The 23,736-nt window shown below is 41.4% G+C and overlaps 1 protein-coding gene across 6 annotated transcripts in view; it reads right to left on the bottom strand.

The window, feature by feature from the left end:
* Positions 1–23,736, bottom strand: part of RNF111 (ring finger protein 111) — a 96,185-nt gene that overhangs the window by 9,389 nt on the left and 63,060 nt on the right. For 5 of the 6 annotated variants that reach the window (XM_073618824.1, XM_073618823.1, XM_073618825.1 and 2 more), the window contains exons 4-10: positions 22,564–22,727; positions 21,766–21,951; positions 15,731–16,041; positions 13,441–13,690; positions 11,795–12,140; positions 11,589–11,714; positions 5,772–5,898 (exon numbers count right to left, since the gene is read on the bottom strand). In XM_073618824.1, coding sequence (XP_073474925.1) covers positions 5,772–5,898; positions 11,589–11,714; positions 11,795–12,140; positions 13,441–13,690; positions 15,731–16,041; positions 21,766–21,951; positions 22,564–22,727 — 1,510 coding nt within the window. The remainder of the gene's footprint in view (positions 1–5,771; positions 5,899–11,588; positions 11,715–11,794; positions 12,141–13,440; positions 13,691–15,730; positions 16,042–21,765; positions 21,952–22,563; positions 22,728–23,736) is intronic. The other variant, XM_073618828.1, reaches the window with a different exon arrangement.

Raw genomic sequence — 23,736 nt, 5'->3', positions numbered from 1 at the left:
GAACCCACAAGCTAGTGGCAATCACTGTAGTAGAGGTGCCTACTAGCAAGATTTCAATCCTCTACAGGGATCGGTCAGGTATGGCACATACATACTCTCCAAGCTAAACCAATCGAACTATACCAAAAAATGCCCATACATAAAACTTCAGCTTTAAAGTGTCATATTTATTGCCTGTGTACTATTGTTACCGTATGCATGCTGCCATGATATTGGCAAATGATTAGTATGTTGAAGAGTTTGGTACAGTGTGCTCAAATATCACTGAGCACCTCATAACCCTACGGCAAAAGAAGCTCCTCCTCAGTGTAAATTTTTAGGCCCTCTGCCACCAAACACATTAGATTGAGGATTACTATGTGGAGGGGTTAGGTGTGAAAGTATCATTCAGCACCTGAGATCACCACCACGACAGTAAACTCCTATACAGTGCAACCTCTTTAGAGCTGCCACATTGTATATGTAACCACTCAACTCTGAATGGTTGGGAAACTTAAAAAAGCACATAAGCATTCATAACACAATTAAACAAGGGCAATACCCATCTCTTTACCCTCCTCCTCTGCAGTAATGTGCTGCCAAATCTTACAGATTTAGCTAATCTACTAAACACAACACTCTTATCCAACATTAAACAATCTATTCAGGGTCCTGCATGCCTTTACTGTGGTTGTTTATTCATTGTTCCTCTGTAAAGCAGTGTGGGGTTTTCTGGATTGCTTATGACAGCTTTCCCCTTGTGTGGTTAAAATGTTCCATGCGATTTACAGTGTCAACAGATTCATGAACACTTTTAAAGCCAACCTGGGCATTTTTAGCTTGTCAGCTCATACAAATTCTGAAAATATAGACATTTCACTTACACTTGCCAAAATAACTTTTACTGTGTCTTATGACATTACAGGCTTGGAACAAGTAATTCATTTGTAGATTTTAATAAGGATGCATCTAGCAAATTAATGCAAATCAGTTCCCAAGTTTCCCTCTCAACACATCCCTGATTTTCTTTAGCGATCATTCACACCAGTGGTTCTCAACTCCTGTCCTCAGGACCCACTACCAGGCCAGGTTTTAAGTATTACCTTGGGGAAATGCAGACTAGAATACTGCAATCACTGAGCAGCAAATGATATCACCTGTGATGCATTTCAGCTATCTTGCAATCCTGGCCTGTTAGTGGGTCCTGAGGACAGGAGTTCAGAACCACTCTCATTTACACAGGTAAAAAAAAAAAAACAAAACAAAATAAAAAAGCCTCTTTCTGGTTTAAAAGAGAAGTTCACTTTTAGTAGCCGGTTACACCCATATTCAGGGTGTAACATGTTAGTAAAGCATCCCTCCATTGTGACAGCCAAGTCTGAAAACAGCACTCCACCCACACAGCCGCATCATTATGAACTTCAAGTATCGTCTGCCGCAACTTGTAGGTCTCAAAGAACTGCGAGGGTGCTGGTAAGCGCTTTCATAGTTCACCGATTCTTCCTGGCGTTCAGTAACTGCCTGCCCATACAAGAGGTATTTTATCAAACCGCTGACTGAGAACAGACAGAAGCCTGACATTATACCCGTGATCTGCTGATTTCAAGTGCAATGAAAAAATAATAAAATGCACATTTTTATTACCCGCAAAATGTGAACTTATTGTTTAAGGGCTTGTTTTATATGAAGTACTAAGTACAGCATGTTTATAATGAATGCGACCGCTGAATCTATTTTTGGGAATTCAAGGGAATGTAGTTTTTTTTTATTTAATATTTTTTAGGTTAGCTTACTGAGCTTGTTAAGAGGTTTGACGTTTTAAGAACCTTGTTTCTGAACATGTTTTGTAAGGATTCATTTACAGAGGGGAATATACATTTCCATTTGCAGGCTCTGCTTCCTGCTTTGCAGTGCTATAAAAACGGTCAAACTTTACTCCTTCTCAAGAAGCAATTGGTCAGCCAACCTATTGAAAACAATGCATTACTTGTGTAGCTCACTTTATTAGCTTTTAAGCAGTTAGGAATTGTAGCAGCCAATCTTTACATTAAAGCAGGACTTTACCCATAACAACTTGATAAAAAATAACGTTCTTTAGCAAGGAACAAACGTAATAATTATGCTACCAGAATTAGTATATGCTGTAAATTGGCCCCCGCATTACCCCATTCCTTCTTACGTTACAGCAGTAAATCAAAGTGGAACTAAACCCATTGATTTAAATGGTTTGAAAAATGGTTACATTCCTGGAGTGGCGGGATTGCCAACTGTCACATCTGCTTGTGTCCTCAACCAAACTGTCAAATGGCTGGTGTCATAACTGATCACATGGGCAGCACCTTGGCAGTAGCAGATCAAACAGAAGCACCATCCTTGGCTGTAAATGATAGGAGGGTTTAATTCCACTTTAAGGCTGTTAGCAGAAAGGCCTCTACAAACTAGGCAGTGCCCAAAAATGGAGAGCAACTGAGCATGTGCAGAGCAGGGGGACACAGTGTATTATTGGATTTAAAACAGCACAGACACTTATTTTCATTGTTTTACATAGCTACACCCACAAAAAGGGCCAGCCTGAAGTAATCTAGCAGGACTTTAAATTTCAGACTAAAGTTCCACTTTAAATAATAGAAAGATATAGAAATAGAAAGATATGGAAGAGGAAACAGTTTAAAGATGAGAAACTCAGAAATTAATATTAGCACTGCGATTTTAACAGGCACTCATTGAAATGGCACTATACTATTATGTACGCGCTATATTTTAATTTTTACAAGTGTATGAGAAATGTAAATCCAAGCGCTCCCAAAGTTTTTAATCTGTTGTCTGGAGGCCAAATTTATATTTTATAAAAAGTACAAATAGGTCACCTAGTGTGGGTCCAATAAATAGAGGACCCTACGGCCTTGTACATACGATGAGAAAAGCGGACGAAAAATTCCGCTTTCCAAGAAATCCTACAATAATCTGATCGTTTGTACACAGCTGTCGTCAAAAATTTTCCGACAGTACAAATTTTTTTTTGTACAATACCAGCTCATACTATTTTGTTTTAATCGGTGCAGTTTTCATCCAAAAATACAATACAAATACATTACAACACTACCAAATTTTTTTCAGTCGTACGAGAGCTTTCGTACTTTAGTAAACTATTCACATTCAATAAGGAGATTAGAATGCAAAAAAAAAAAAACAAAAAAAACAAAAAAAAGATCATTCATCCGATAATCTCATCGTGTGAACAAAGGTTGTATTCATTGTGAGTGTAGGCTTTCAGGGAACACAAAAGGCAGAGGGAAGGAATATACAGTATATGACAAACAAATGTATATTTTCCTAAGGCTGCATTCCCACCTATTCCTGGTGATTCTGAAGCATTTTTTTCATGCGGTTTTGCACATGTATCAAGCTTCAAGAGTTTGCTTTCTGGGATGGGACAGGGAAGGAGAGCAGTTCTATAGGAGAAGGAGATTCTTCATGCATTAAAAAAATGCCGTGGCCCGTATTTACTGGCACTTTCACTAAAGTCTATGGAGCCAAAAAAAACCCGACTACACTCAAAGCTGATGTACTTTTTACAGTGTATGGGATAAAGTGTAAATAGGAACAATTAAAAATATTCGGATTCTGCAAAGTCAGGCATAGGGAAACCAGCAGAAAAATGCTCATGTGTGAATGGGAGCCAAATGGAAGGTCTATTTAAAAAACAAGAATGTGTTAGAAAATGTATGCTGCTTTATTATTCTAATGTTTACCTTGCAAATTGTATCTTTCATATTCTAATATTTTCTCTATCCTGTGTTTGTCATCTTAAAATATATGTGAACACATATAAATTAAATCCTATGGTAAAACAGCAAATTGTAGGTTTACTATATGAGCCCATTTATTTTAGAAAAAAAGACCGTAAAGTACCTTTTCGTGTAGGTTTAGTCTACAGTCACGTGATCACAAAGCTTATTTACAGTAGTTCCTCCTAATGGCAGAGGGCAGGCACAAGATGTGTGTGCAATGTTTCAAGGGCTGACCTGCAATCCAGAAGTTCCTTTCAGCACTCCCCCAAGGACTAAAAACTGCAGTTTGACAGTGAGGATCCACCCAGGAGTCTCCGTCAATCAACTGAGGGGGGGGGGGGGTTGGGCTGGGGGCGTGGCAGGCAGACTTTAGGAGACGCAGACACACTGCACATGGGCATGGCATTCTGTATGTGTCAAAAGCAATGCAATCCATAAACTGACCAGTCATGAATGTGTTTCCGTGCTTGCTGTAGTCAGTAGATATTTTAGAAGCAGAGGGACTGGTAGGATCAACCAGGTAGTTGACATGAAAGGAGGCAATGCACAGAAAGTAAACTACAACAAAATATAGACAGAAAAGCGCACACACACAGTTTGAGGAAAGAGATACATTGGTAGGTTTATAGTTTCATCTTAAGCGTGGTACACTGCAGGGAGGCAAAAGATTCAAAATGATCTGATTTGTCCATCAGTGATCCAGAAAATACATGTGCTGCCAGTCCCCACATCTCTGAATGTTGCTTGTGGAAGTGCTACAGATTTTTCACCAAGTGCCTCCACTCATTAGGTAGAGGAGCTCAGCTAAGATTGAATTTTGCCAATTTTTATTAAAACAAATTTCCTTCAGAGACTGTGGTATATTTTGAGATGATCAAGACAACTGCTTCTTATCACTGCCTTGTTAAAGTAGAACTAAATACTCATTTTTAGATTGAGTAAGGCGGGGGGGATGGGGATTTTAACCCCTGTCAGTTTTATTTTTGTCAGTCCATCTCCCACTTTGTCCAAAACTAAATAAAAAATGTTTTGACTTCTACTTTAATGCATCGTTCCACCCAAAAGTGGAAGGTCCGCTTATGCCCCCGCCCCCCCCACCTCTGGTGCCACATTTGGCACCTTTCACCTTTTTGCTGTAGAGTAAGCTTGTGGGCAAGTTGAAAGGACCCAGATTAAGGCGACGTATGCACTGTGTGCATACGACTGAAGGAAACTGGCTGAGAGGTGGCTGACCACCATCTAAAATACTGAGAGAAGAGGGAAGTGTTACACGGATATGGAAGAGAAAACCACAGCTGTCATCCTATAAGGAGAATGTAATTGCAGTCATATTACTGTGAAGACAATACTTTTAGGAAAGAAGTGGCAGGGAAAAAGAATACCAACCATATTAATATGTGGTGGGACATTAGTTGCCCTAATATTTAAAACATTGAACTCTGATTACCATGCTTTGAGGGCAACTGTAGTAATTTGGTTGAGAGCAGTTTTTCTATGTGGATTGTTTAGGCAGTAAAACGTAATGTTTATTATCCAAACTCTGATTTCTATAAACTCTGCAACAGTTTATTACTTACAAATCTACAGCTCATAACTTATCCTTGCATCAAAACAATACACTGTGTGTATACTGTATATCTAGATCTCATGGCAGATTCTAAAATTGTAAGCAACGGTTTTCTTTAGCAATTCTGCTGCTCTGGGAAAAAAATATGTTACCCACTTTTCGAAATGGCTTCTGAAATTACAACACGGTGCAGGCATAATGTCATTAAAAAAAAAAAAAAAACAATGAGGAATTTTTCAAAAAGGAGGTAAGCTATTAATCTTCCAATAGCTTAATTGCCAACAGAGCATTCCTCCAAAATCATAAACCTGAAAAGGTAATTCACCTTATTCACCTTATAATTCGAGAGAGATCCAACATTTGTGCAACAGTTAGCACCAGTAATGACAATTCTAAGAGTGAATAATCAGCTTTCAATCGAACGTATATCTTACCATTAATGGCAAGGCCCCGATCTGCAAATGGTGAAGTCTAGGAGGTGGATGGTAGTGAGCTAGATGGGGATGTAAAGGACCAGTTTGGTAGGGGGCTGCAGTCACTCCAGTTTCAATTGCTATTTCCCTGTAACCGAAAAAAATAATTTAACAACAGAGGATTAGAAAAATGTTTGTATGGCGGAATAACAAACTTTATTAGACCAAGATATTTGTTTTCCTAATTAACCGCTTGCCAACCGCACTATAGCAGTTTTCTTTTCAATTTTCTTTATTAAAGGTTTTGCAAATTATACAAAATGGCATGAACAATCAGTCAGCAATCATATTTTCTGTCAAATGACACAAAAGTGTTGTACAGAACACGAAGAAAAAAAGAAAAGGGGGGGAAACATGTGAGTATTAGTACGCTCTGTGGACATAAGGACACTAATGTAGACCTATCCTTAAAGGGTCTCGAATAACATAAGTTCCATATATCATTAGTGTTTATCAAAAAAATAAAAAATGAAAATAAAAATAAAACTAAAAAAATAGAAAAGATAAAGAAGATAAGTTTGCCTCGTAAGCGGAGTACTCTTAACTTCTTGGTAATATTAAATCAAGTTGTAGTACCTTTAGTATATCTCAGTATCAGGGCCCTTGGCGCCAAAGGAGGTTAGGACTTTAAAGTTAGTTTACCTTGTTCCTCCATCGGGGCCAAGGAAAGAGAGGCTCCATAACTCTCCACTTGTATCCATAAGTAGAGTCTTTTAAACATAAAAAGAGAAGAAAGGGAGGGGAGAAGAGAAGTGATATAAAGTAAGGTTAAGAAGAAGGAGGAGGAGGAGGATGGAAAGGAGAGGAAGAGAAAAAAGATAAAGGTCCAGAATCCAAAGAAGAAGCCGTTTCCCTCAGCCTGGGTCCCCCACCATACAGTTCTAGAGACTATGGGGCTTGGAGGTATTTGATCCAGGGGGACCACACCCTGTCAAATCTGGCCTGTCTGTCTTTAAGGATACTGGCCAATTTTTCGTTGACCATGATCCAAGATATTTTATTCTTTACCAGTGCAAGGTTGACCACTGGAGTTTTCCATGCTCGTGCTATTGTGATTTTAGCTGCTGAAAAAATAAAGAAGATGAGAGTTCGGAGAGGTCTAGGGGTCCCGTCCGGCAAGTCTGCAAATAGTGCCGTCTTGGGATTTTTAGGTAGATTTTGTCCTGTCACTGAGTAGGCCAAGGTGAATACTCTGATCCAGAAGCGCTGGATCTTGGGACAGGACCACCAAACATGTAACATGGTACCCTCCTGCCCGCATCCTCTAAAGCAAAGGGGTGAAGTTCCGGGGTACATCCTCGCCAGGACAAGGTACCACCTGGACAACACCTTGTAGTTTCCCTCCACCAGGGAAGTATTGAGTATTCCCTTATGCACCATGGTCGACCATTTCCCCCATATCTCCTCCTCTATAGTCTCACCTAAATCAGATTCCCATGCTATTTGGTATGAAAGTTTGGTCTGTTGGGTATTGAAGAGGGCATAGAGCTCAGAGATCCCTCCCCGTGACTCAGTTCTGCGTAAGCATTTATTCTCAAACAAGGTCCTAGTAGTTATGTCTATCAGATCAGTAGCTAGGGATTTGATGAAGTGAGTGATTTGATGTAGACGGAAAGATTCCGTCTGTGGCATCTGTAATGTCTCTCGAAAATAAGCCTGTTGCCTGATCCCTTTGTGATCTATGAAGTGTGCTATCCTATAAAGGCCTTTGTTAACCCACCACGTAAATTGCTGGGGATTTTGTCCTGGAGGGAAGTGTGGGTTACTGAGTATAGGGGCTACAGGAGAGTGAGAAGATTTCAATGGGTGTATTTTGTTCACCGTGTCCCACAGACGCAGGGAGTGGGATAAGGGCGGGCACAATATGGCCCGACGTTCTCTTGTCGGGAGCCACAGCAGGAGGTCTATTGGTAGTGAGGGACTGGTATGTTGTAGAAAAAATTTGGTAAAGTTGTACCAGTTGAGCCACCCTATAATATTTCACAAAGTGGGGAACTCCCAGTCCTCCCTTCCCTTTGGAAATATAGAGTGTGGAGTGAGCTACTCTGCATCCCCTACCACCCCAAATGTATTTATATATTAGCGACTGAAGTTTTTTAAGGAATGCAAATGGTATCGGTAATGATCGGGCACTATAGCAGTTTTACTCCTACAGGGGAGCAGCTGGGCCCCGGATCGAGTCTATAGACACACACGTGATCCCGCACTTCTGGGTAGGTGGCGCGCATGATGATGGGCAGGTGCTGGGTACTCAATGTCCTCTGGCTTCCGCTGATCGTCAGGCAGAGAGACAGAACTGCGATCTGCCTATGTAAACAAGGCAGAACGCCATTCTGACAGGTGGGAAGGGATGGAATTTGTATCCCTGCACTTTACCCCTAGTGAAAGCACCTCACACTATAGTAAAACACTGATTAGGCACACTGTTAACCCTTTGATTGAACTTGATATTAACCCTTCCCAGCCAGTGTCAGTACGTCCGCTACAAAATTGCAGTCCCGCTTTAAAAATCACTGATCGCTGCCATTAATAGTTAAAAAAATAAAAATATCCCATAGTTTGTAGACACTATAACTTTACACAAACCAATATACACACTTATTGGGATTTTTTTTTTTTTTAACCAAAAACATGTAGCGGAATACATATTGGCCTACATTTATGAAGAAATTCAATTTTTTTTTAAATTTTATTCAATATGTTTTATACCAGAAAGTAAAAAAAAAATGGTTTTCAAAACGTATCACTTTTTTGTTTACAGCGCAAAAAATAAAACAGAGGTGATCAAATACCACCAAAACAAAGCTCTATTTATGGGGTAAAAAAAAACATTTTTATTTGGGTACAGCGTCACGCAATTGTCAGTTAAAGTAACGCAGTGTCGTATCGCAAAAAATGGTCTGGTCATACAGGGGGGTAAATCTTCCGGAGGCCAAGTGGTTAAAGCCGAACTACAGGTTTATTGTCCCCTTGACTAGTTTGTTTGGACCAAGCTGGCACAAATTAACTACACGAACATGTGCACTATATAAAACTATATGTAGCATTTGCTACATCCAGTATACAGTAACATGGGATGGGATGGAAACTTCTAGTCCCACTCCTAGAACTAAACGGAGATGACTGAGAGCTGCACCACCATTCATAGGCAGCTGTGTATTCGATAAATACAAAGCTTCCTGTAACTGGCTGAGACGGAAAAGTTGGCAGATGATGCAACAATCTCCACCTCAGCCAAAGAAAGCTTTGAATTCATTCATAGAATGCAAACCTGTCAATAAATGGCTGAGCAGCATTCACCTGTTATACCGGGATAATGCCTGCAGCTACATATCTTTTTTCAGTCAGCAATTTTGTCTGTTGTAAAAGCCATCTGAGCAACCTATTAGGCATTGGATTGCCCCTCTGGGCTCTCCCATGTGATTGGGGAACCCAATATCTGATCTGGTGGTGCCACAGGGTTACCATAGAGCTGGCCATTTTTATGGTCCTGGCAGGCGGGAAGCGATGTCATGATGTCACTTCCCGCTCAGGCAGATGTAAACACTGCTTTTTTTTTTTTCTGGAAAGCAGAGATCATTTTTTTGGGGATCTCAGGGTAGAGGGGAGATCTGTCTCCATAAAGAGGACCTGTCATGCCATATTTCTATCACAAGGGAGGTTTACATTTCTTGTGATACAAAAGGGTGTCATCAAAAACACAAAAAAAAAATAAAAAGGGTTTAAAGCACCCCTGTCCAGAAGCGAACGCATACGAAGGTCATGCCCGCATATGTATATGGTGTTAGAACCACACATATAAGGTATTGCCGCAAATGTTATATTGAGAGAAATAATTCTAGTGCTAGACCACCTCTAACGCTAAAAACTCTAAATTTTTACATGTAGGAGAGATGTCAGAATTAGCCTGGGCTGGGAGTAGTTTATTTTTTTTCTGGGAACAGGACTGGAAATTCTCATCCAAGTCCCAGAACAACCTGCTCTATACTGTATGTAGCTCAGACTATATACAATTTACACAGCACGCCCAGCAGATGCTCCTGTTATAGAACAATGTGGCTGATGATAGCGCCTGAATTGTGATATTAAATCGTGACTCAAAAGGGATAATGAACAAAAAGGTAAAAAGGTGTTGGCACTACAAAACACATAAATAGTGATTCAACATATTGAATGGTGCATGATACACCTACAGGTGCGCCTGTTAGTGTAGCAAATAGTTTGTTTGGGTCAGCCTAGAGTTAAAGTGGATGTAAACCCAATGTCATCCTTTCTAAACTACTGCCATAGGGGTTATCTATAAGGATATACATGCCTCCTGCATGTATCTTTACCTATCAAATGTCTCCCCTCTGTCTGTTATGAGACCTGAAAAACTGCAGATTCTGTGGGTGGGTCTGTTGTCTGGAGCTCGGTGGGTGGAGTTGTGATGTCAGTAGACTCCCCGCCCACTTCTAAACTCTCCGTGTCAATATGCATTTTCTCCTGTGTATTTCTTTCACTGAACTTCTGCTCTTCTCTCTAACATCCAGTGAAAAGACAGGAAAGTAACCACATGACTTCAGCATGCCAAATCATGCTGAGGTGTGGAACAGCCAATCCTTGCAGAACTGCTGAAGAAAGGAGTGGGGGCGGGAATTAAAAAGTAATGCATGTCTTAGGTTAGTGCACGAGACGTAAATCACCTGTCACTCACAGCAAGGGGGAGGATTTTCTCTGTTTGTCAAGATTAATTTCACTGAACAATAAAAGAGGATTGCTCAGAGATGGATTAACTCTTTGTGGTAAGACTGGGCTCAAATGATAGGAAATCTTATACTCTACATTATGACATAAAAAAAAAATAAAAAAAAAATTTCGGGTTTACATCCACTTTAAGCTTTAATGCTTGACAACATGGGCATACATGTAGCCCGCCATATTTTAGGATAAACACGTTAAAATTTGTATTCCACAAAAAAAGAAAAAACCCCATACTTCAGGCACCATCGTTTATAGCACACAACACATATTCAGTGAAAAATAAAGTAACCAAAACCAGCTAGGTTTTATCTGACTACAGTATCGTGAAATCTGGCTGCTAAGAGTTACTGCACAGTCACCGCAATGTGCACTGCTTTAATATGCCCAACTATGTGTGTTTTAATGATCCATCTTAGTTAAAACAACTTGCAATAACCTCTAAGTGGAATAGGAGGATATTAATCTCAATGCTTGTATGGCTATATGGGTACAGGAACATGTAACATTCAAAACAAAGGTATGAAACCTTAGTGTAATGGAAAAGGATTGTGCCAGAGTCAAATGCAGTGCACACTAGAATGCGGAGCATGAAACCTGCTTTCCATGCGCGTTTCCCACACCATGTTCAAAACACACTGCACCTAACATCTGCAGCAGGTGTCCGTGTTAATGACACTCCAAATGCAGGTCGCAAACACATCGAGTATGCCTGCACTGGATCGCATCATAAAGTGGTACCATGCAATCCAGTTGCTGTGAGATTCTTAAAGTACTGCATACACTACTTCTGGTGCAATCCAGTGCAATATCAGCCTATTCAAATAAATAGGCTGAAATCGCACTGCACCCAGTCGTGTCTTGTTCTGTTCATTGTGATCTTGTGTTGTCTTTGTTGTGTGGCTGTGTGGCAATAATTTTCCTTTGGAATTAATAAAGTACTCTGATCTGATTAAAAGTAACATGTAGAGTCTGTAAGCAAAATACAAAAACAACCAAATTATGAGAAATTTAGGATTCAGAAATCCTTTTACTTACCAGGCAGACCTATCAGAAGCCTGCCGGGGATGGGAGGACATTGTCTGTGGTACATGAATATGGTGTCCATGGCCATAGTTAGGATGCATTCTATGTGGATGAGGCGGTGGGCGTTCATGAGCTCGCCTGGAAAATATGAGGTTTAGAACCTTAATCAAATGAAAACACTGCAGGCCAGTGCGATTGAGGGTCTGAAGAATACTTACGTTGGATGCTGCATAAGTCGCCGCCTCTGAACTTCCATCCTCTGAATAACTTCGTGAGGATGCAACCTCTGTGTTGTAGGTGCTGTGGCAGAAATATGATGGGACAGGTGGGTGGTAGACAAATGCTGTGAGAGAGGGGCAGCAGCACTGGTGAAATGGTGGGAAGGAGGTGGAGGAGGAACAGGATGTGTTGAAGAAAGGCTTGGAAGAGATGGATGAAAAGGTGCTACTGGATGTGCAATAACATAGTCCATCTGAGGTGGTGGGGGTGGTTGAGGGGGAGGGTTGGCATGAGAATGAGGGCAGGCAGGTGTCTGGTGGTGAAGAGGCCTTGTAAGTGAAGCATCTAAAAACCAAGCAGAAGAAAAAGAAATCAAAACAATACTAAAACCAAGCAGATTACAGTGAAAAATAAAGAAAAACCTCAAAAATATAAAAATGACTGCTGTATAAGTGAAAGTCGTGAACAAGCTTTGTACTCTGCACATGTAATCAACTTAGCAGGACTTGAAGAATGTGTTACCTTAACATTTCATATTCCTGATGTGCCTGCTGTACCATGTAATTGTGTTAAAAAGTATCCTGTTCTTTGTATTGCTTCCTTGGTGTGAAATACCTGGTGATCCTGTTAGTCCCCTTGCTTTCTTATCCATCCCAGCATGGTAAGTTTTCTGGCTGTGCTGGAAGAACAGCCTGACAATTCTAAAATGGTTGATTTGTGATGACATCTCTGAGTAGTTTACTGCCGTTTCTCGACCCCTCCAGCCCCTTATGCAGCTTAGAAGAGAATAGAAGGGGAAACCTTCCAATGGAGACACTAGTTATGGCGACATGCCTGAATTCCCTTACATGGGGGGGGATTCCTCTCACTTTCTGTTTTGGCTATGGGACAGGAAGTGAAGGGTAACCTCCCCAATGTGACATACCAATGTGACGCAGGTGGCCAAAAAAAAGTGCCACTAAAGTGCCACTGACTTTAGTGGCACTACATGTGAAGAGCTGCACAGGCGAGAGAGGAGGTTTGGGGGGGGGGGACCAGGAGATGCAACCTTAAAATACTGCTGCCATTTAACACCTAAAGTTCCATTTTAAAGAACGCCATCTTTCCACACACTTTACAAAGTTTGTTTGTGTCGCTCACTAACCTGTGAGGCCACTGGACGTGCGGTATACACTATGTAGCTGCGGCTACATACAGAATACCGCACTGTATTCCGGCTGCGAGTCGAAAACTTCCTGTCTCACACCCGGAATACAAGAGAGTCTACTGCAGTGGCGCTCAGCCAGAGCACGGCGCTCAGAGCAAGCAATGCATTCTATCAATGAATACAAAGCTGCCTCTGATTGGCTGAGTCAGAGAGGCAGGCTGATGTCACAACCTCTGACTTATCCAAACAGAGGAAGCTTTGTAATCATTGACAAAATACATTGATTGCTCTGAATGGCTGAGCCCTGCTGCAGTAGACTCTTCTGTGTTCGGGGTATGAGACCGCTACATACAGTTTATATCGCACATCTAGCACCCTCACCGATTAGTGAGGGTCATAGTCCATTTGGGCTAGCTTGGCCCAAACAAACTATGTAACGTATGTGGAAAGATGGAGTTTTTCTTTAAGCACTTTGATTATGTGAATAGATATACTCACATGGAGAATGCATGTAATGGCGACAAGATGAAAGAGAAGTCTGGGAAGGTGGCTGTGTCTGGGCTACCAAGCCAGGTCCAAAGCCATCAATAGCCATAGTTTGTGCCGTACTGGCAGTTGACTGATGTCCATAAACTGTAGACCTTGATGATGAGCCAGGGCAGCAAGGATCAAACGCAGATGTGCTATGAAAGCTAACATTTCCGTGGCTTCGAATACCATTATTGCTTAAATCCACAGGCAAGGCTTGCTGAAACATAAAATGATAAAACCATGAGATTATTCAATAATTCTTTCCTAAAGGAACCCCATATTGAGAGAATAGTGTAGCCCTACCTACCATTCTCAATGTCTTTATGAAATTTGTAGCGGTCAATGACTTGGCACAACCATGCACCAAGTCAAGTAAGAACACCTGATCTGGGTCCTTTAGGTCAGTGTCTACTGAAAGCACTAGATCAGCATGACAACCAGAATTTTCTAGAAAGGCCAACAATGACAAGCAGGTCTATCAAGACAGGTTTTATTCCAAGATATCTTACAGCTACATATAAAAAAAAAAAAAAAAAAAAAAAAAAATCTATCATAGTTCCTAGGGTACTACACTCACAAAATATGTGCTAAATCCACATAAATAAAATGCAGTTGAGGGGGTTCTTGCTGGTAACTATGTCTATGACCAGGATACTGCCTAACTATACCTTTGGTGGCAAGGGTATAAAGGAAGATTAAAATGATTCTAATATATATATATATATATATATATATATATATATATATATATATATATATATATATATATATATATATATATATATATATATATATATAATTATTATTAAACATGTCATACCTGCTCTGTGCAACAGTTTTGCACAGAGCACCCCCGATCCTCTTTTTGGGTACCCCGCCAGCGGTCCTGGCTCCTCCCCCATACTGAGTGCGCCCAATAGCAAGCCTCTTGCTATGGTGGCACTTGAGCAGGCTCGCTCTCGAGCTGCGCTCGCTCTGTATGTCCATTCACACACAGAGCCACAGTCCATTCACACAACCCCCCCCCCCCCCCCCCCCCCGTCCCTCTTATTGGCTTACTGGCTGTGATTAGCTGAAGCAGGAGCCAAAGGTGCCTGCTGCTGTGTGAGGCAACGAGGAGAGAGAGCAACCCAGGAGAGAAGCTGCCCTCATGCACATCACTAGATTGAGATGGGGTTCAGGTAATTATATAAGGGAGGGGCTGCACCCAGAAGGCTTTTTACCTTAATGCATAGAATGCATCAACGTTAAAAACCTTGAGCCTTTAGAACCACTTTAAAAAGGATAAGGTCACCTGTCATAACATTGGGGTCTTATCGGTAAAGCGGCACTTGACCGCTGTAATAGCAGTGCTTTTCAGTAGCTAGCAGGACGCTTTAAACCTCAGCTAGCGGCCGAATAAAGGGTTAAAAGCGCCTGCAAAAGCGATTTGGCAGCAGTGCCCATTGATTCCAATGGCAGGGGTGGTGGAGGTGCGGACACAGCTCCCGCAACGCCCGAAAAATGCTGTTCCAGGACTTTTTCTAATGTCCTACAAGTGCACCGCTCCAAATGTGAAAGCACTCGGGCTCTCACACTGAGACTGCAAAGAAGGTGTTTTTCAGGCGCCATTTTTAGCCCAAAAGCACCTGAAAAACACCCCAGTGTAAAAGGGATTTAATAGAAGGCAATGTAAGTCATAATGAAGTCGCACCAAAAGTAGTGAAGTGACCTTTTTCTAAGTTATAGCAACTTGACGGTTCCATTGCAGTTAATGGGGCACGACTTGTCATGCGACTTTAAACTCTCAAGTTGCATTACAAGTCTTGGTAGTGTGAACCGAGGCTAAAACCTAGAAGCAGATAGCCGGTTACTATGCACAGCTGCAACAAAATCTGGGTGCGCCAATTTTAGTAAATCTCACCCAAGGTGTGTCCCCCCCCCCCACTGTGCACAAGGCCAAGTCCATAAAAACATGATTTAAGGAGTTATAGCTGTATAAGTTATTGCTCATGGTTTTAAGCAATCAGCAACTGTCGGTCATCATGTGTTAATTTAACCCCACAAAAAATGTACAGCCATTATATATTACTCATGCATACATACGCTTCAACGTTATTATGAATATTAAGTCATTTTCTACTGTAAAGTAGATTGTTAAGTGTGACAGTATAAAACAATTATACTGACTTAATTTACAATTCAATAAAAAACAATAATAAAAAAACAAAAAACACACAACTTCTTAAGGGCCATATTAAATTTTGAGGATTCTTACCGGGTCATGATAGGTGGAGGAAGAGCTGCTTGTTGATCCACAAGGTGGAGGGGCAGGAGCATTTCTTTCCACAGGACAGAGAGACTCTGAGAAAGAAGGTGACAGGGGGACAGTAGGAGGGTGATGGTGGTGATGATGATGGTGTGGAAAGTGGTGACTATGTGATGGATAACAACTAGAATGAGGATGTCCCATGACATTAGTATTCTGTGAGGATCCTCCACAAGGTGAATGCTCAGGACAACAAGATGGTAATCTTGGCAATGCTGGCGGGCCACTATCTGTGCTAGTGCCAGTAGTCCTGGTCTCATCTACAAAGTTAAATGAAAACATATGTTCGTTATTTATAGTCTGCACATCCGTGTAGAGTTAAAAATATTCTCTAGATGGCGTTACACTTGTCACATATAGGACATCTTGCAGGGCTTCATTATCCAAAAACACACCATTTTTACACACTGGCTCATGTAAAATCAAACTGAATAACATTCATGGATAATTTGTAAATGTTTAAAGGGTATCGAAGCTGAAAATCAGGGATGAGTCATTTTCATCACACACTTCACTTCTGTTTAGGATTCCCACAGAAAAAAAGGCATAGAAAAAAGGCTAAACAAGATCCCCATCCTAATATCAGCACGGAAAACCTTGCATGCAATACTACTTTCTGAGTACCTAAAGATTACACCTAAGGATATAAATATGGAAGCAGACATTGCTGGTTTGCACTTCAAGTGGAATTCCAGCCTACACCTAACTAGCATTAAAACGACCTCCTCCCCCTCCTAACAACGCTGCTATCTAACCTGTGTAAGAAGAATGTATATACTTAGCTATTTTCTGGCCTGCTCCTCTCCGGTCAAGTCATGTGGTCTGGCTTCCCTGTCAGCCAGCGTGGCTTCATGGGAGAGGATGAATTGACAACGAACAGGCCATTGAGCCCTATAGGTGGTGTCACCACTCTGGGTTTTACTAGCCATTATCAGTGCACGCTTTCCTCTACCCTGCAGATGTCACTTGCTGACGTGGAGATCACGTGACCTGACCAGAGCAGCCTGAAAATAGTTAAAGTGGAGCTCCACTTGTTCATTTCCCCCCCCACCACATTTGGCACTTCTTTGGGGGGGTGGGGGGCCTGGCCACAGCAATCTCTGAGTATGTCCGACCCCTCTTCATTCCCCCAGCTTCATTCAGGTACACACACAGGTCTCCGAACAGCGGGACCATTCAGAAAGAGCAGTGCAACTCGCGTATGTGCAGTAGAAATCTTCACTAAGGTTTCCCTTAGTGAAGATGCCAGCGGCTGCACCCGAAGGCGATTAAAGAATCGGTTTGGGGTACCGTTATCGCTGGATCCCTGGACTGGCAAGTGTCCTTATATTAAAAGTTAACAGCTACAGTATTTGTAGCTGACTTTTTTTTGTTTTGCCCAGACTGAAGCTCCTCTAAGTATATACAGCTTTCTTACACAAGTTAGTTAGCAAAGGGTGTTAGGAGGGGGAAAGGGACAGTTTTAAGGCCAATTAGGTATAAGCTGGAATTCTGCTTTAAAGGTGCAGGCTCTGAATCATGACACGATTGTCTCCTGAATCACTTACCTTAAAGTGTATACAAAAAAGAGAACTTTTTAGACTTTATTGGATGCATGTTTGTTCCAAGTCAGGGACAGCAGGATAAAGATGACAGCCCTGGAGCTTACACCTATATCCCTCATTCAAACCATTGGGATTTGAAGGTTTGAAATCGCATGACAAGTTGCACCCCATTGCCGGCAATGGAAGCGGTCAAATTGCTGCGACTTATGTCACAGCAACCTTAAAAAAGGGTCCTGCTCTTCTTTTTTCAGATTTAATTGCGACTTGCATAGACTGTTATATGAAATCGCACTGATCTGAGTCTTTGAAATTGCGCTAAAGTAGCGCAAATGTAAAGCCGCACTGGTGTGTGCACCAGGGCTTAAGGCTTTATGCACACGGGACATTTTTACAGCTGCTCCTATGGGTGCCTGGACGTTTTTTTTCCTCCCCTGCATGTTATCCTATGTGTCCGTGCACACATTAGCTTTTAGCAGCCTTTAGTGGCAGAAGAGTTTAGAGGGAAGAAAAAAAAAAAACCCTTTGCCAGTGAGTTCCAGAGCAGCAGAGTCTTGGCAGAAAAAACGCTCGATGCTGCTAAAAGCTGCTTAACGAGCTAAACACTAGGTATGTTTAGGGCTTGAGCATTAATTTGTTTCAATGGCTAGAATAAATTCTTTCTGGCCAATAAAATGAATGCCCAAGAGCTTGACGCCTGTAAAAGCTCCAAAAAGCTTGTAAAAGCTTGTAAAAGCTTTAGACGCTTTACAAACGTCAGGCACTTTTTCTGCAAAAACACTGCCAGCTTCGAGGAGATTTAAAAATATACGTCCTGTTAAGGCCTAATAACATGCAATCGTAGCTCCCATATTTCTCTGCACACAGGTTCACTTTAAATTGGAATAATGGAAAGAAAAGATGGACCTATCAATAGGACCTTATTATGCTGTTCAGCTCAACACAATATATCATAGATGGGCACCATCTATAAATAGGTAGACTTTCCGTTGGCTGCATCCAAAGATCTAAGATTTGCTTGTTCTCCAAATTGATACAAGTGCATTCATAAGTTGGCACTTCTATTTCAGCTGGGACCACAATGGCAAAGCAACAAGGGGTCTCATTTCTTGGAGAAGTCTAAATATATTGTTGCAGAAAGTTTCCATAATGGTGAAAAAACTTTCAGCTTACAGTAATATAGACATTCTGAACGCTCCCATTTTCACGCCTATGCAATTTTTTGCTAGTAATGCTGATATGATGCATTGCTACATGGCTTAACATAGCTTACATTGTGAAGCATGGGCTTCCATCAATCACCAGACTAATGCAAACTTCTTACTTAATAAAGAGCAAACTGGGCAAATCTCATCATTCTCTGTGTACAGAGACTTTTCAATTTACTTCAGTATGTGCATGCCAGTTTTTCTATACTGTAGAGCAGGAGTACTGAATTAAAATTCATGGAGGTCCGGTCAGTAACATTTTCTGTCTCCAGAGATCCAAATCTCATTTTTGTTCTAGGACTCAGGTCCTTCACATCACAGCCCCTTTATCAGTGTCTTCAGTCCCCACATCATTGCCCCAACCTCTAACATGTCGGAGGCAGCCTGAACTCTTCTCTTGCCGCCGCTGCTAAAACTCACATTGGAAGGCGGGAGACGCAGCAGGGTGGACTCCTCTACTGTATATGAATTTGCCTGCTGCCACCGTTAAACTCACAGCTGGGAAGAGAGTAGGAGATACAGAAGGTCTGCACTGAGGGCAGCAGCTGACCAACACTTCTTAAAAAGCGAAAGGTTGGGCAGCTCCCACTCCCCATGTAGAAATGCCATATCTTCGGCCTTCTTCCCTGTTGTGAGTTTAACAGCAGCGGCAGGCAAATACATAAACCGAAGATGAATCCAACTTGCTGTGTTTCCTGCCCTCCGCTGTGAGTTTTACCAGCAGCGGCAGGAGAAGGGATCAGGCTGCTAGGTGGTGAGGTCCAGACAGGACTGTTACTCGGTCCACGTCCAGAAAGCGGTCTGCCATTTAGGGATTCCTGCTGTAGAGGGTCATACAGTCTATGCTCCAGACCAAACGGCATGCACATATTTCAAGCATATGGAAGCTCATGGATCGTCAAATAAGAAAGTCACAAAGTTTGCCCTCAAACTGATTTACACAATTTTCAAAAACCAAAAATAACTACATAAGTTCTATGAATTAGCATATATAGTACTGTGCAAAGACTTTAGGCACTTGTTAAAAAATGCTGTAAATATAGATCTCTCTCTAAAATATATATATATATATATATATATATACACACACACATATACACACACATACATACACACACATACATACACACACACAGTGGGGACGGAAAGTATTCAGACCCCCTTAAATTTTTCACTCTTTGATATATTGCAGCCATTTGATAAAATCATTTAAGTTCATTTTTTTCCTCATTAATGTACACACAGCACCCCATATTGACAGAAAAACACAGAATTGTTGACATTTTTGCAGATTTATTAAAAAAGAAAAAATGAATTATCACATGGTCCTAAGTATTCAGACCCTTTGCTCAGTATTTAGTAGAAGCACCCTTTTGATCTAATACAGCCATGAGTCTTTTTGGGACAGATGCAACAAGTTTTTCACACCTGGATTTGGGGATCTTCTGCCATTCCTCCTTGCAGATCCTCTCCAGTTCTGTCAGGTTGGATGGTAAACGTTGGTGGACAGCCATTTTTAGGTCTCCCCAGAGATGCTCAATTGGGTTTAAGTCAGGGCTCTGGCTGGGCCATTCAAGAACAGTCACTGAGTTGTTGTGAAGCAACTCAATTATTTTAGCTGTGTGCTTCGGGTCATTGTCTTGTTGGAAGGTAAACCTTCGGCCCAGTCTGAGGTCCTGAGTACTCTGGAGAAGGTTTTCGTCCAGGATATCCCTGTACTTGGCCGCATTCATCTTACCCTCGATTGCACCCAGTGGTCCTGTCCCTGCAGCTGAAAAACACCCCCACAGCATGATGCTGCCACCACCATGCTTCACTTTTGGGACTGTATTGGACAGGTGATGAGCAGTGCCTGGTTTTCTCCACACATACCACTGAGAATTAAGGCCAAAAAGTTCTATCTTGGTCTCATCAGACCAAAGAATCTTATTTCTCACCATCTTGGAGTCCTTAAGGTGTTTTTTTTTTAGCAAACTCCATGCGGGCTTTCATGTGTCTTGCACTGAGGAGAGGCTTCCGTCGGACCACTCTGCCATAAAGCCCCAACTGGTGGAGGGCTGCAGTGATGGCTGACTTTCTACAACTTTCTCCCATCTCCCGACCGCATCTCTGGAGCTCAGCCACAGTGATCTTTGGGTTCTTCTTTACCTCTCTCACCAAGGCTCCCCCCCCCCCCCCCCCCCCCAGATAGCTCAATTTGGCCGGACGGCCAGCTCTAGGAAGGGTTCTGGTCGTCCCAAACGTCTTACATTTAAAGATTATGGAGGACACTGTGCTCTTAGGAACCTTAAGTGCAGCAGAAATTTTTTTGTAACCTTGGCCAGATCTGTGCCTTGCCACAATTCTGTCTCTGAGCTCTTCAGGCAGTTCCTTTGACCTCATGATTCTCATTTACTCTGACATGCACTGTGAGCTCTTATATAGACAGGTGTGTGGCTTTCCTAATCAAGTCCAATCAGTATAATCAAACACAGCTGGAATCAAATGAAGGTGTAGAATCATCTCAAGGATGATCAGAAGAAATGGACAGCACCTGAGTTAAATATATGAGTGTCACAGCAAAGGGTCTGAATACTTAGGACCATGTGATATTTCAGTTTTTCTTTTTCAATAAATCTGCAAAAATGTCAACAATTCTGTGTTTTTCTGTCAATATGGGGTGCTGTGTGTACATTAATGGAGGATAAATGAAATCTCTCTCTCTTTCTATATATAGAGAGAGAAATATAGATATCTATATAGATAGATATCTATATCTCTATCTCTCAGGAAAATCAGTGCAAAATGCATTAACGGGAAAAAAAAAAACACAAAATCAAATATTTATTATCAGCCCGCTTTGTAGTTGCATTTCACTGAAACTTCAGCTACACACACTCTTTATCTTTTGTTCAACATCACTTACTAGCAACTAAAGCACTGCAGTTGTTCTGTACACATAGAAATGTCATTTTTGTTCATTGCTTGTCCAAGCAGTTTTTTTTTTTTTTTTCTTTTTTTAAGTAGGCCGACCCTACCACTTAGCCAATTGAAATGGTGAAGTTATTAGAATGGCATGCCAAAGTATCAGGTAAGAATTTGGAGTGATGTATATAAAAAACTTTCCAAATAGGGACAGAGGATTTCACTTTAAAAATGGGCAGGATAGCTCTCAAAAAAAAAAATAAAGTCAATAATGGTCCGATAGGGTGCTTTGCTACAATAAAAAAAAAAAAAAATATCAGTGTTGACTCACCTGATGTAATGCTTGTAGTACTGCTACTTGTGGTGACTGAAGGCGACTCAGACACTGTGGAAGCCAAAGACCCCGACAGTCCTGAAACAGCATCAGAGGCCGGCTCTGAGGTAGACGTATTACTGGAAATAGTGCTGATAGATGGGGACTCAGTTCTGCCAGAGGTAGATGGCACAACTGTGGGGTCTATGGAACATGAAGAATTATTAGAAGACATAAATTTACCATGTCTGGGAATACGTTTTTAAGTGCGCAGGTTAAATAAGCAGAGACTGTGCACAAAATTACACCTGCATATAATAAAGAACACTTGGTCATACTGCTATGCCTTTCATTAATAAGTACAACAGTGGCACCAAGCTTTCAAATATGCAGCTAGTGCAGAGCCATAGCTAGCAATACTATTAAAAAGTGAAAGATGCAGTGTATTGAGGAAAACTTTTTTTTCGCCGCATTCACACCTTTGCATCTGGGATGATGCGGGCAAGTTTAGAGGAAAAAAAAAAAAAAAACTGCTTGCTACGTCTTTGCCGCAGTTTCCAGAAAAATGAACATTTCATAGGAAAGAATATGCAGCCTAAATATGAACAAGAAAATGGCTCTTTATTGTTAGCTATACAAGAACCCACAGGTAAGGTAACTCACTCTATCTTAAAGGGTTGAGAAAAAAATCTTTGCTGCAAACCCTCTCAGACTACTTCATGCACTTAAAATATTTGCTTTTGGCCAAAGAAAAAATAAAAAAAGTTTGAATTGCGCAATCCTAGTGATTTCCAAACATATGTATGCCCAACATACCATCTTCATCTACAGTAAGGTCCACAACTTCAGTTGCACTTTGTCTAAGTGGCTGTATGACAGTGGAGACCCGACTGCGACTTCTGTGCTCCTGGGTTCTTCCAGTCTGTGAATTTGAACTTTGGCCCCAGTGAGATCGAGAGTGTCCAAGCGTGGAACGAGATCTATGAAGAATATGAAATTATTGTTCTTTCTCTGGAAACATGAAAATCCTAAAAGCATTTTACATCAGAAGATAATCAATCAATGCGTTTTATTATTTACAAGAAATTATTTTCAGAACATAAGCATCCAAAGTGCAAGTCCACTCCATTGCCAAAACAACCACTGAGCAGGGAGACACGTACAATAAAATCATACAATTTTGTTAACTAATAATCAAGGTTTTAGTATGTGTTGGGCCCCTTTCAAATGGGTGGACCAGTCAGGTACGCCTGTCAGTTTTTTAGGTAGACCGGATTGGACCATCCATTGCCCTCCAGGGAGCGACGGGTGTCAACGGAAACCCGTTGTCATAGGATCTGACCTATGAAAAACAGATGGATGGGGTATCCATTCCTCAGCTGTTTAGCGGATCAGATCACATTGGCCATCGGGAGTAAATGGACAGGTGGTCTGTTTAAATCCGAACGCCCATAAACGACAGCAGGCTGCGTGTCTGCATAAGCAGAGAAGACATGGACAAGCCATCCGCCTGCGCAAAGATCAGCGGACAGTTTCCCAGCTGAGCAGGTGGACTTCTACAGGTGGGGGAGAAAGAAAAAATAAAATATGGTTGCATAAGTGTGCACACCCTTAAACTAATACTTTGTTGAAGCACCTTTTGATATTACAGCACTCTTTTTGGGTATGAGTATATCAGCAAGGCACATCTTGACTTGGCAATATTTGCCCACTCTTCTATGCAAAAACACTCCAAATCTGTCAGATTACGAGGGCATCTCTTGTGTACAGCCCTCTTCAGATCACCTCCACATATTTTCAAATCTGATTCAGGTCTGGGCTCTTCCAAAAAACTTTAATCTTCTGCTGAAACCATTCCCTTGTTGATTTGGATGTATGCTTTGGGTCGTTGTCATGCCGAAAGATGAAGTTCCTTCTCATGTTCAGCTTTCTAGCAGAGAAGCCTGAAGGTTTTGTGCCAATATTGACTGGTATTTGGAACTGTTCTCT

Source organism: Aquarana catesbeiana, linkage group LG03, assembly GCF_042186555.1.
Source record: "Aquarana catesbeiana isolate 2022-GZ linkage group LG03, ASM4218655v1, whole genome shotgun sequence".
Classification (NCBI taxonomy): Eukaryota; Metazoa; Chordata; class Amphibia; order Anura; family Ranidae; genus Aquarana; species Aquarana catesbeiana.
Note: the sequence above shows the minus strand (reverse complement) of the source record. Positions and strands in the feature narration are given on the sequence as shown.